Source organism: Girardinichthys multiradiatus, chromosome 18 (genome assembly GCF_021462225.1).
Source record: "Girardinichthys multiradiatus isolate DD_20200921_A chromosome 18, DD_fGirMul_XY1, whole genome shotgun sequence".
Lineage (NCBI taxonomy): Eukaryota > Metazoa > Chordata > Actinopteri > Cyprinodontiformes > Goodeidae > Girardinichthys > Girardinichthys multiradiatus.
This window is the reverse complement of record NC_061810.1, coordinates 50,332,745-50,346,885: the sequence shown is the minus strand read 5'-3', so window position 1 is coordinate 50,346,885 and position 14,141 is coordinate 50,332,745. Positions and strand designations below refer to the sequence as shown.

At 42.0% G+C, this 14,141-nt stretch overlaps 1 protein-coding gene across 1 annotated transcript in view; it reads right to left on the bottom strand.

Moving 5' to 3' along the window:
• col4a3 (collagen, type IV, alpha 3) overlaps positions 1-11,935 on the bottom strand; it is a 66,534-nt gene extending 54,599 nt beyond the window's left edge. The window contains exons 1-2 of the mRNA XM_047392796.1: positions 11,764-11,935; positions 1,768-1,824 (exon numbers count right to left, since the gene is read on the bottom strand). Coding sequence (XP_047248752.1) covers positions 1,768-1,824; positions 11,764-11,856 — 150 coding nt within the window. The 5' untranslated portion in view covers positions 11,857-11,935. The remainder of the gene's footprint in view (positions 1-1,767; positions 1,825-11,763) is intronic.
• Between the last annotated feature and the right edge of the window lie 2,206 nt (positions 11,936-14,141).

Sequence of the window (14,141 nt, the reverse complement as noted above, 5' to 3'; positions counted from 1 at the left end):
ATGACTAAATATGCTTTATGCATACAATGTACAACTGCATAAGAAGAATTTCACACATTTATTAATAACCAAAACAATAAAATATTCAATCCATCGCATGTTTACACTGATAGACCTCAGTGGGCCTGGAGGTTGTTCTCTGCAGGAGCAACAAATCTCCTGTAGGGACAAGACGCATTACGGGCCTATAGTGAAGACGGGCCACAGAGACACAACATTGCCAGATTAAAATCATTTGGAACTTCTTCTTATTTGAGACTGAGGGCTGAACTCATTCATATCAAATCGAATGTGAAATCAACACGGAGTAAACATCACATGATCAAATATGTACAGAGATATCTGATCTTTGCAGCAAAACAATCAAGCATCATTTGTTTTCAGAATCTCTGTCTGGTTCTACATTGGACTTGAGTTATATCAGACAGGTTCCTGCCTCTGTGTCTCCAGACGATGAAAACAGATCTCAGTGCAGCAACAATCGGTAAATCTGGCTCAGGGCTGCACAGTTTATGGCAGATATATAATCATTGCGAGGTCTGTGTGTACAGCATTTAGACCGCAATGACTGTTTTGAAAGTAATATTTGTTGGTTGCTTTATCCCAGGTTTCATAATCTCACACTAACTGACAAGACAACAATATATTCATTCTGTCGGATCGAGTTTACTGCAGTTCAGGATCATCTCAGTAAATTAAAACCTTATTACCAATACCATGAAAAACTGGGTTTATTTCATGAATTCAAATGAAAGTAGTAAAACTCACACATTATATAGATTTATTACACATTCAGTGAAATATTTCAGCTAATGCAGAGCAAAAACTCTTTTATTGCGCAGACCGATGAAAAGGATTTTTAAAGCTGAAATGTATTTGTTTATTGATTAATTGATTTATTATTTCGTACACAGTTATGGGGAAGACAGGGGACTGGACAAATGTCCAGGAGACATTCAACACCTTCCACAAGGAGGACCAGCCACCAAAAGTCATGCTAAAGAAGCTGGCTGTTCATCAGAGGCTTGCATCCAAGTATGGAAAGTTGAGTAGAAGGAAAACCTGTAATAGGAAAAAAAGTAGAACTAGCAGGGAAAACTGCAGCCTTGAGAGGATTGTGAACTGGAGAGTTTGGGGGAAGATCCACAAGTTGTGGTATGCAACTGGAGTCGGAGCTTTAAGACCCATAACATACTGATGTGTCCAAGACATGGATAACTATCGTCACATTCTCCGTGTTAAATGATGCTGGTTTCATTTTCCAACAGGGCTTGGTACTGGCCCACACTGCCAAAGGTACCGGTACCTGATTTAATCACCGGGGTAACACCAGCAAACTGGCTTGACTGCAATACCACAGAGAAACTGGGGACTGTTATCAAGAGGAAAATGAGAGACACCAGAACCAACAATGCAGATGACCTGAAGGTTGCTATCAAAGCAACCTGGACTTCCTGAACACCCCAGCAGAAACCCAGACTGATCTCCTCCATGCCACGCTGCATTAATGCCGTAATTCATGCAAAAGGAGCCCAGACCAGGTACTGAGTGTAGATGCAGTAAACAGACATAATGGTCAGTAGGAACACATTTCTGTATTAAAAACCTCTTTTATTGATCTGATGTAATATTCTAACATATTCAATTTTGGCAAGTGAGGTTCACAGCAATGGTTCCTCTAACAGACCTGTTGGTGGCAGAAATGAGAACACTGCAGGATATAAGGAGGGTTTTCCTGACAGGAAAACAGAAAAAAGACCTGCTCACCTTCTGGCCTTTGACCCCATCACAGTGACAGAGGGACTTCCCGGTGCAGTGACAGACCTGCAGAGAAACAGATATGAGATGTTAAAGCAGAACCATCAGACGTCCAGGATTCATGTTCAGGTCCGTCTGTGAAACTCAGGATTTAACTTTCCTATATTTACAAGTGGAGACATCATAGCAGGCATCATCTCACCTCTGAACCTCTGAGTAAATCAGACAGAACATTAGCATCTACAGCTGATCAACATGAAGCCGACATAAAATGACCTGCAGAAACTGACTCAGAGACGCAGAATTAAATCAGAATGTTTCTGCTGATAAAGCTTTAATAGCACCAATCCAGTCAGGTTCCAGAACCAAGGCCAAGTTCGGTAGCTGGCTCTAACTCCATCATTGTTCTCTGTTAGTTGGTTTGTTCCTGAGCTTTAGGACTTCCCTGTGTGATGCATCAGTTCAATCATCAGCAATTTGTTTGTGATTAGATGAAGTTAGCTGTGAACACTCTTGCATCCTAAGTCTCAGGTGCTGTTTCCAAATGTTTAAAAGGAATGAATGCTGTGTGCTCTGCAGCAGAGAGGAAAAGGATCCAGATGTCCATGAATCTTTCACCAAGACATCGGAAAACCCCAATCTGCACACATCTCAAAGACATGGCATCAGACATCATGTTCTCAGTTTGTCAGCTGATGCTTTAGTGTCTTTATCGAGTCTCATCTTCTAACAGCTAACAGTGCTAACAGCAGCAAATTCCACTTTAAAATATCTGTTGTGATTTCTCACATTGTTGGCCTTCCAGAAGCACCGTTCTGAGGGCTAAACCCAAACATTGTCTGTCTTCTGCAGGTGAGACTGTCTTCTTCCTGTGATAACCAAGGAGACTGCTGAACGTCTTATCTTCTGATCTCCTTGTTGTGGTGTTTGTCCCAACACGTCCTGCAACTCACAAGAAAACTGATGACTATCCAGTTTTTCTCTGCTTTTAGTCGTCTGACTTTTATGAGGATTCATAATTTTGAAAAAGAAATGTAAATAACAATTAAAATGCTTTTATTTAAGACTTTAATTTTACATAGAACGTTGTATTCACAGATTTTTACTTAAACTTTAACAAAGTTTACCAAGACTTGAAATAATTTCACAGTATTTTATTTAAAAAACTTGGTGCTGGAGAGAATTTTAAAAATCAGAAGAACACACTTTAGTGTAGAGGTTCTGTTGTTCAGACTCAGGAGGAGCAGTGAAGTTCTTGTCCTGGTGGAACAGAGGAGCAGATCTTTATCCTCATGAAGCTGCTGAGCTGTCTAGTCTACATATGTTTTGTGGCTCTAAAAAGGTGATGACCATTTTCTCTGAAGAATTTTCTGAGGTTGCTGCAGGAGCTTTGAGGTGTTGGGATTGCTGTGTCCACATTCTCAGCCCAATGGTTTCTAGTGCTTGCTGGTCTCCTCCAGGTTGGTCTCCAGTAATTTAGCCTGTTCCAGAGTCTGAAGGTGTTGAGGAGAGGAGGGTGTCTGGTTTGTTTTTTGGTAGATCATGTGGTTCTGGTGGTTTCTTCTGCTTGACTTGAATCTCTGGGTTGGGGATCAACTCTTTCCAGTCTAAGGCTGTAGTCCTCAATCAGAAAAGGTGAAAAACTTCCTCCAGGATGAAGATGTCTCCAAAATTAAGCAGAGAACTCCCAGTAATCTGGTCTCTTGTTCTCCAGTGATGGCAGGATGGAGCAGGAGAAGGATCCAAGGATCAGGGCTTCATCTCCGGTCTGCGATAGTGAAGAAGCTGAAAGATGAAGCTCTGAATTTAGCGCTCCATCAATATGCCAAGCCTCCCCTGAGATATTAGCTCATCGGGTTTGTCTTTTCCCCCCTGCCTCAGTTTATATGTTTAATGGTTCTGTTTGCTCCTCGCTGGTTTGCTGGTCGGTCTTGACCCGTTACTCTACTCATACACCATGTCCGAGTCCAAGACCAACCTGTAAGTTTTCCTTTTGTTTCTTAAATAACTCTGTTCCCTTCAGTCAGTCACTGTATTTAAGACCTTCACCAAACTGAAACATGATGAATTGTTAATTTTCTTCTCAGAAACATGTTTAACTCCTCATTTCAATACACAAACTATATTTTTTCTTCCCACAAACTGAATAAAGCAGAGAAAAACTTTTCCTTCTCATTCTGTCAAACAACAATATATTTAATTCACAGGTAAAATAAAGTCAAAGTTCACCAACTGTCAAAATACTGTTGCTACATGCATGCTCAGTATGAGGGATTGCTGCAAAGTCAACACCAGTGACTGTCCACTGTCTCTACATGCTCATCCAGGAGGAGTGAATGCTGCAAGTCACTGACTGGATGCAATCTGCTGGGTTTCCTTAGATAGAAAAACTTTTTATCCAATTTGAATAAATAACTGAATCTGACTTTTTGATAGTTAGGATTAATTGATATGAATGAACCCAGATGATTGGTTGAATTGATTTTATAAAGTCCCTTGAGACAGGAGTACTTTCTATGGGATAGAAAAGTGAAACATTAATGGTAGCAGCTCCTTTAGTGAAGCCACAGTAGAACCATGGTGTGCTGATTATGACCAAGGTTCTGAAGACGTGACACAGACTGGACCAACTATTAATCACAGAACAGCAATATTTAGTGTGTCAAGTATAGTTAAATCAATGTACCGATCGGACAAACTCCAGCGGCTGAAAGCAGCAGGAAACACAGACTGATCCGTGTGTGTGTGTGTGTGTGTGTGTGTGTGTGTTGTAATAACAGCAGATCAGGACAAAGGGCTGACACAGAAAACAGACGAGCTAAACCAACAGAGAGCCCTCCGACTGAGCGAGAGTTGAGAACCAGACGTAAAGTTTGATTTTCTGCCTGACGTTTGGATGCTTTTCATGTTCCTACAGTGATCACTCAGCATCAGTCAGGCCAGTCTGATCTCTGCAAAGAAGCTAAAAGGAACAAACGTGCGCCAAAATGAAGACTTTTCTGAGGCTGTGATGAAGAGGAGGAAGGAACCTTTTCCTAAGCTGAAAGTTGTATGAGGAAGAGGAGACAATGCCAGCCAAACCGATCATAAAACCCATCAATGGAAAAGTTCAAATACTACACATGTACGGATAATAGTTAACTCCTGATAGTGCATACGGTTTTATAGAAGTCATTCAGTTTTTCAACTTCATGGTCTAACTAGGGCTCATTGTAACATCTACAGTCTGAGGAACAAAACTGATGATTTAACTCTCATTTTACATAATATCAATATTCTAGGCTTATCTGAAACACATCTTGGCTCATATTTTACAGATGCAGAGCTACAGGAGCCTGGATGCATTTAGGAGAGACAGGAACAATATTAGAGATGACCTTTCAGTAAAGGTGAGAAATGATCCTATGTTGCACAATATAGAAGCAAATTCTCTAATCAACACTTTAGACCTGTACTTGTGAATTGTTCATACAGGCCTCCGTGCGCCAATTCTCAATATCTCGATGAGATTTGGATATTTGATAGATGCAGCTTGCGATGAAACTAGAGAAATATTTATTTTAGGAAATTGAAACATAGACTGGCTTTCATCAAACTATCTAGAGCAAAAGAAACTGAGCTCCATGTCCGCAGTATGCGGCCTAAAGCAAATCATAACGCAGCCAACTACAATCTGCACTAACGCACTGGCTACATGGTCCACTTGTATAGACCATATATATACTAATGTCCCAGACCAACAGGTTACATGTCAACTGGCTGCAGCGACCAGAATATTGAAGGAGTCACAAGGAGAACTAAAGTACCCAAAGGTCGCCGTAAAGTTATCTAAAGAAGATCATATAAATATTTCATCCAGGAGCAGAAAATTAATGACATTCAAGCTGCAGACTGGTCAGGCGTATGTAGGCATTCACCCAGAGTCAGAGGAAGACTACAGGCAGGAAAGGATGTGCCCCTGGTTGGATGAAGATCTGAAGAATCTTATGAGGATTGGGGATAATGCTAAGACAAAAGCAAACACTAGAAACTGTGTAGTTAAAATTTTACCTTAATATAATTATGGGCAGAAGCTCGTATTCTGTTACATCATAGGTGGAAAATAATGGGGCTTTACTTCTAAACCACAAGAAATTGCAACTATTTTTAACAATTATTTCACAAATAAAGTTTAGAAATCAAGAGCTGCCATGATTACGGCTAATAGCAGTTCTGACTTATACGATGTAATTTTACAACAAATTATAAACGAGAAGAATTACTCTTTTGCATTTCACCAAGTCAATCCTGCCTTGGTTAAAAAAATGTCTCCCAGACAGAAAGCCATCAGGAATCGATTATTTAGACTCAAGACTCTTCAGATTAGCAGCTAAACATCTGTTGCTTCCAGTCTCTCGTTTAATCTGAGCTTCGCATATTCCATATTTCTGGATGCATGTCCAAAAGTATACCATTACCCACAAAATAAAAAATCCACTTTCACAGGACCTGTCCTATTATTGTACCTCTGCTAATGAGTAAGATCATGGGAAACATTGCTTTTCATCAGATGCAAACATATTTCATTACTGATGGGCTGATGACTATCAGCATGTATTTAGAAAAGGTTATTCCACTTGTACTGCCTTAATTCACACAACAGATGAGTGGCTAGAAGAAATAGACTCAAACAGGTTAGTTAGAACAGTAACGCTGGATTTTAGCGCTACATTCGACCTAATTGAACATGAAATATTGAAAAAGTTAAAATGCTCTGGTTTTTCACCCTCTGCTCTGTCATGGATGAGAAGCTGCCTTCCAGAGAGGAAGCAAAGAGTAAATATTCGTCTAGTAAGATAGTGAACTTTGGACTACCTCAGGGACGTTGCCTTGCTCTACTCCTATATTCTATATCTGCTAATGACATACCTACAGGGGTTGGATAATGAAACTGAAACACCTGGTTTTAAACCACAATAATTTATTAGTATGGTGTAGGGCCTCCTTTTGCAGCCAATACAGCATCAATTCATCTTGGGAATGACATATACAAGTCCTGCACAGAGGTCAGAGGGATTTTAAGCCATTCTTCTTGCAGGATAGTGACCAGGTCACTACGTGATACTGGTGGAGGAAAACGTTTCCTGACTTGCTCCTCCAAAACACCACAAAGTGGCTCAATAATATTTAGATCTGGTGACTGTGCAGGCCATGGGAGATGTTCAACTTCACTTTCATGTTCATCAAACCAATCTTTCACCAGTCTTGCTGTGTGTATTGGTGCATTGTCATCCTGATACACGGCACCGCCTTCAGGATACAATGTTTGAACCATTGGATGCACATGGTCCTCAAGAATGATTCGGTAGTCCTTGGCAGTGACGCGCCCATCTAGCACAAGTATTGGGCCAAGGGAATGCCATGATATGGCAGCCCAAACCATCACTGATCCACCCCAATGCTTCACTCTGGTCATGCAACAGTCTGGGTGGTACGCTTCTTTGGGGCTTCTCCACACCGTAACTCTCCTGGATGTGGGGAAAACAGTAAAGGTGGACTCATCAGAGAACAATACATGTTTCACATTGTCCACAGCCCAAGATTTGTGCTCCTTGCACCATTGAAACCGACGTTTGGCATTGGCATGAGTGACCAAAGGTTTGGCTATAGCAGCCCGGCCGTGTATATTGACCCTGTGGAGCTCCTGACGGACAGTTCTGGTGGAAACAGGAGAGTTGAGGTGCACATTTAATTCTGCCGTGAGTGGTTCGTCCTTCTTGGTGGTCTGCTCTTACTGGTGCAATGTGCAATCAATGAAGACTGGCTACCAGGCTGGTCCAATTTAGCCATGAAACCTCCCACACTAAAATGACAGGTGTTTCAGTTTCATTGTCCAACCCCTGTATATCTATATATGTATATTGGAGAAAACTACTGTAGTTCTGTATGCTGATGATTCTACGTTGTATTGCACAGCACAAACACCAGATCATGTGTCTAACCTACGTAATTATGATTTAAATAAAGTAAGTAGATGGGTTAAAGAAAATAAATGAGTATTAAACATAGGAAAAACAGCATGCAGCATTTTTGGAAGTAAATCTAATTTTAAAAATGAAACCTTACTAAATTCGTTACATACATACCGACTACTGTGGCTAAACAGGTTGTACAACCTCTGGTTTAGAGTTATCTGGAGATCTGCCCAGTTATATGGTCATCTGCTTCAAAGAGTGAGCTTTATAAGCTTCGGTTGGCACAAAACAGGGCGGCCTTCGTTGTAGCTTTGATGTGTCGATCCCTTTTATGACTAACAATTACTATAGACTTAAATTAAGACTTCTTTTATTTTTATGCTCCGTCATTTTATGCTGAATGAGTAGTCCTTGTTGAAAACAGTCATAGTTATTCAACAAGGCGGAGACATTAAATTCCCTCAACCCGGGAAGCACCATCTGAAATCCACGGTGTTCTACAGAACTTCATCTCTCTGGAACCAACTAACAGTATCTATACATAGAGTCCAGAACAAGTTCAGATTCAAGAAGATCTTGTCTTCAGAGCTGCTGCAGTTGACTTGATGACCAGAGCTATATTTATTTAGATATTGTTGTGATGCATAATTTTTATCTTTGTGATTCTATTTTATGTACTAATGCTACTTTAAATGGTTGTAGTCCTTCTGCATCATCAGCTGCTTTGGAAAAGCTTCTGAGGTCCAGAAGAACAGTGATAACAGGAAGTTAACTGTTGGAGACTGCCGTACCCAGTATTGAGGACATTTACATGGAGCATGTGGTCAAAACCATTATGGGTGACAAAACTCATCCCCTTGTTCCCTCCTTCACACTCCTGCCATTTGGTACCACCCTCCTCTTTTCACCAAACACAGATTCAAATTTTTATTTATTCTACAATTATTACATTCTTAAATCTGTAAAATATACCTGAAACCATGTCCCGTTAATCTAGTTGGCACACTCATCACTTGAACAGATTGGGATATGACTGGTAAATGGTAAATGGACTGAACTTATATAGAGCTTTTCCAGTCCGTTTAACTAAATAATCTGAACTGAAACTATCTCTGTAGTTATGCTGCTATAGGCTTAGGCTGCTGGAGGACATAACGACCACTTTCACCCTCTTCGCTACATTCTCACACTACTCTCCAATTTTGCATTATTTGCTGTTATTTCAGTTTTTAACTTTGTTCTCTCTTTTCTCTTCCTAGAAGCTACACCTGACTTGGCTCTGTGTCTACCATTGACAACTTTCTGAAGAGGGGCATCGTCTGAGCTTCTGCTGGCAACAACTTAATGCTCACCTTCTACAGATGATCCACATAGCCCTGTCTTTCAGTGTTTAACCCTTTCTCTCTCCTAGACATGGCTACTGACTGAGCTTCTACTGTGACTAACTCTATGTGCTCTCTTTCAGACTCTAACCTTGAAAACTGGATCAGAGTTTATCTGTTCTTTCTTTCTAGATGAAACGACTAAAGGAGCTACATCCATTAACATTTACTTTTCCTTCCCATAGAAAGTACTCCTGGATCAGTGCTTCTTTGTTCTCTTTGTGTCTCTGCTCTGTTCTCTCAAACCTCCAGCCGGTCGTGGCAGATGGCCGCTCACACTGAGCCTGGTTCTGGTTCTGCTGGAGGTTTCTTCCTGTTAAAAGGGAGTTTTTCCTCTCCACTGTCGCTACATGCATGCTCTGTATGAGGGATTGCTGCAAAGTCAACACCAGTGACTGTCCACTGTCTCTATATGCTCATCCAGGAGGAGTGAATGCTGCAAGTCACTGACTGGATGTAATCTGCTGGGTTTCCTTAGATAGAAAAACTTTTTATCCAATTTGAATAAATAACTGAATCTGACTGAACTGTTCAATGGTTACGATTAATTGGAATGTATGAATGTGACTGTTGTGAAGAACCTTGAGACAACATGTGTTGTGAATTGGTGCTATATAAATAAAACTGAATTAAATTGAATTGAATCTAACCCATCCCATTGTACACTCTTGATCAAAATCTCAAGACCAATTAAAGAATTGCAAAAATTAGCTTTTTGCACTATTGGATCTTAAGACAGTCATAAGTATAGCTTCATAACGCTCGAAGAAGAAATGGGAGCAAGAGACAATCAGGTTTGATCAGCTGTTCATCAACTTCCTGCTTCCAAAGGGCGTTGGTTCTGGTGACCCAGTTAAATAGTAATCTACAATCCTCATGCAGGTCTCACACCTCATTGCCTACTCTAAATTAATCCTAGAGAATGTCCTGGAATCTAGTCAGCACCTCCTCACCTTTGGTCCTCACCTGTATAGCATACCCTAGCCTTCAAGAATTCGGCCAACGCTCCACATTCTCCATGAGGCTTACACCTTGCCTTCTCGTAAAGGTCAGGGGGATAATTTCAGTTTCCCCAGCGTGGATAAGGTCAAGGTCACATCCTGGCTCTGTAGCGGCAGCTCCGGCTGCATGCAACTTCTAATCTTGAGGTTCCTGCAACATCTCCATTCAAGCAACGTCCAGCAACTGCTTCTTCATCCAAGGTGACTTTCTCAGAGCTGCACTATGCAGCATTGCTACCTTCAGCACCCTAATCACTAGCACTGCCATCTTCATCAGGGACCTGTAGTTCTGCCATCCATTTGTCTCTAAAATCATCTTCATCACCACCACCTTCTCAATGTTGTCTTTAACATCTTCATCAGACCCATCCTCCTTTTCTGTGCTGCCATCAGCTCTGTCATCCCCATCTCCTGAACCACTCTAACCTTCTGAGCTTTTTTTGTCTCCTAGGCCTCCATCAGAGCAACCTTTCTCACCACTATCTTCACTCTCTTCAGGGCTGACCACCATCAACAGTCATTTTATTGTCTTCCACCTTGGAGCTGAAGTCCTCAGAGCCCCAGCAACTCCTTAGAGTTTACAGAGACCCGTCTACATCCTTTAGTCCCTGCTCTCCCAGACAAAGTCGAGGATGACTCTCCTCTCCAAGCTTCTGTTTTTTATTCAGGGCTGAAGACAACCACTTCCTCAAAGCAGAAAGCGAAGGTGGACAAGGAAGACCCACCTTATCTAGAGATTATATCTGAGTTCTCCAATGGGGTAAAGAATGTTCTAGGTAAATGATGGCTGCTGGGTTCCGGTGGGGAACATCCTCCCTCTATTTCCTGCTTTGACATACAGATGATCAGCTGTCCAGAGTAACCCCTGCAAACTGCATGGCCATCCAGCTACCCTGTACCACCAGACACACCTGAGCCCCCCCAACCCCGCCTCGTAGGAACTCAGTGGTCCTGTAGACCCAGAACTTCACCTTTCACCTCAGCTCGTTCTCACCATAAAAGATCAGAGCAACATCCTCAGAACTGCAGACGGAGGCCCACTCCATGCATCTGTTCCTTGCTCCATCCAGGCATCGTCAGGTACTTGACACCAACAAACATGAACTCCTCTGATGGAGGCAAACCACCCTAAAGGGAGCAATCTGTCTGTTTCTGGCTGGTAGATGGCAGAAAGTTTTACAGAATGTTCCTTTAAAGCAGCAATTGTTCATATAAGTGCAAGATAATAATGAGAAAACGACTATAACGGGAACTGATTCTTATTTTCATCATATGCTATACTACTACATCAACTTATACTGCTATTATTATTAAATAAATTCAAAATGACCCAAACAGACATTTATCTGCCTTGTTTACGTGTGTAAATTTTTATTATTAAAAGAAATCTGGGGGTTTTAGTGAAATCTTTAACTGATTATCTTTCACATACAAACGGATAAACAAGCAAAATGGTTCATAAAGTCACAATGAATCTATACGTAAATAACATGTAAAATCCAATGTAAGAAGCTTCATTCATCTGAAAACATCTGAAGTCAGTCAAATGTTGAACATTTTCCCTCATGGGACAAAGGATGAAACATTTGGTCTGCTCTACAAACCTGGGCAGATTTCCCAGCTTCAAAGTGAGATAACACCTGGTCTGCAGAACCTATGTCCACTCACCAGTTTGGCGTGTTCCAGAGGTAAAAGGGAGCAGAGCCACAGGATCTGGACCAGCAGGGTGGTGATCCTCCCTCTCACAGCAGGAGACTCCATCCAGGAGGTCACAGAGCAGCAGAACCTCCCTGCTGAGAGCACCGACTGGGTTAGGTTCCGATCCGTCCACGGATGATCCTGACAGGACGCGGAGATCCTGTATGGGAAACTGAAACTCAGCAGCAGTTCTGAGGGAAGGTCCACCTCCACTCCTCCATCCTGCCGGTTAAATCGGACTCGGCACATCAGCGCGGAGCCAATTATTTATAAGGAGGGAACAGATCAGTCAGTTATATGCAGAAAGTTTATTAAAACCCCCGAAACAAGGAAAAGTTACACGGAAAAATCCGTGTTTTCTTATTTGGAGCCGTTTTATTGTGAGTATTGTTTTTGTTTTTTATTATTATTGTTTGCTTATAGATGTGAAATATTGAGACGTTTCCGTGATAAAATAAACTAATAATATATGTTTTTCCACAGCAGTGAGTTTTGGGAGAAGCGGCTAGTGTTGCTGAGTGGTGGGGTCCTCTGGGAGGATTTTATTCTGGAGAATGAGCTGAAGCTCGGTGTTGGAGCCGCGCAGCAGCGCCTGATGTCGGGCAAAAACCTCCAGCTTTCATTTCTGCGTCTGGGGAATGAAAAGTGCGTAAAGCTGCGAACTTGTTCCCTCTGCAGGTAAGAAAGCTCACCTGTTGTCTGAGTGCGATGATGGATCATTGAGGAGTTTAAACCGAGATCTGAGGTTAATTAGCGGCTGACTAGGGCGCGGTGACGACAGAGGCTTAATTAATGAGCCGCTGATGAAGAGGAGGAGATGTGAGAGCGTGATGCGGGATGAAGTCAGAGTTAGAGAGGAAAAGCTCGTCATGAGAGGCAGGACTTTTCAGGTAAATTCAGAAAAATGTTCAATGTTGATGAGTTCTTCTGAAATATGTGTTTGTGGATGAAATTTGTAATCTTTGATCGCATAAATTCCCCTGAAAACAAAGTAATAATTGGTCAGGTTTAATGGAATCAGCTGACCGAGATGAAAAATCCAACTGACTCTGCGGAGTCAGAGGAGCAGCAGTGAGGGAAACCTCCTGATCCTTATTTCCTGCTGTGATCCAGACTCTTCATCAGGCTTTCTGAAGCTCTGCTCTGTTTGTCTTTGGACGTTGGCTGCTTTTTCACACAGTTTCAGTTCAGTACCTAAACATTTTCAGCGGAAAAAGTTGGAAAAGTTGACATAAAGTAGATGAAGCAATTTTCTTCTGTTTCTTTAAGACATGACTTTCAAACGCTGCGGATCTGCGGGGCGCCTTTTAGGTCTGAGATGTCCTCTTCTGTCCTCCACTTGATTCCACAGATTTATAAGAGCACACTGCAAATCTTGCTGACATGTCAGATGGTTCTTTAGAGGTAAAAGATGGAGTTAAACCAATAATTCTTTGCTTTTCTAGAAAGAAGACCTCTCTGATCAGAGGGTTAGGTGGAAGGTTCAGAAGCAGTTACTGTCTTTTCTCAGGTTGTACTCCTGCTGATGTACTCAGTGATGTAAACAGTGACAGAAGCTGTGGTCCAGGTATCTGTAAGACCTTTAACCAATCAGCTGATCGAGCCTTCAGTCACTCAGGTTCCTCTCCACCAACCCAACCACAGCTCATCTTCATCTTTCTCACACATCTGCGCTCTAGAGCCAAATTCATTTCCTGTTACATTTTTTTACACATCCCCGGTTTCACATTCTGTTCCAGTTGAGATCTTTGAGGTTCATCCTGGATCAGGTTAAAAGCTAATTAAGTTAAAAAGAGAACAGAATCAGTAGCTGATGATCAGAGGAGTGGAGGAGGTTTACTTGGAGACGTATCGCTGCATTATTACGTCTGATCAGCACATGAGAAGATGTCCTGAGGTTTTGAGTCGAGTGCTTCAACATTTCTCTATTCCCTGGTTTGTGTTGAACCTCATGTTGGTCTCCTGCATGTTCTGAGGATCTTTTCCTGCAGTGTCTTCAGTATGGGCTTCTGTAATGTTTGACCTAAATTGGACCGTCTGATGGACCTGCAGATCTCTGATGACTGGGATGATATACCTCCAGCCCAGTCTTTTAATCAGATAGACCATCATGAACCGTGACCTTCACTCTGCTTCCATGATGAAACAGCCAAATGGGTCAGATTTTGAATTTCCATGCAACATTTCACATTACCACAGAAAGACAGACACAGTGAGGGGGGATGGGCCAGGCAGGGTCAGGCTGGGCCGGGCCGGGCCAGGCTGGGAGTACAGCGTGGTCTGCTGGGGTCTGGTGGGCATCCCTCCATCTTGACCTCCCATGGAACGAGCTCACCAGGTGGGATGAT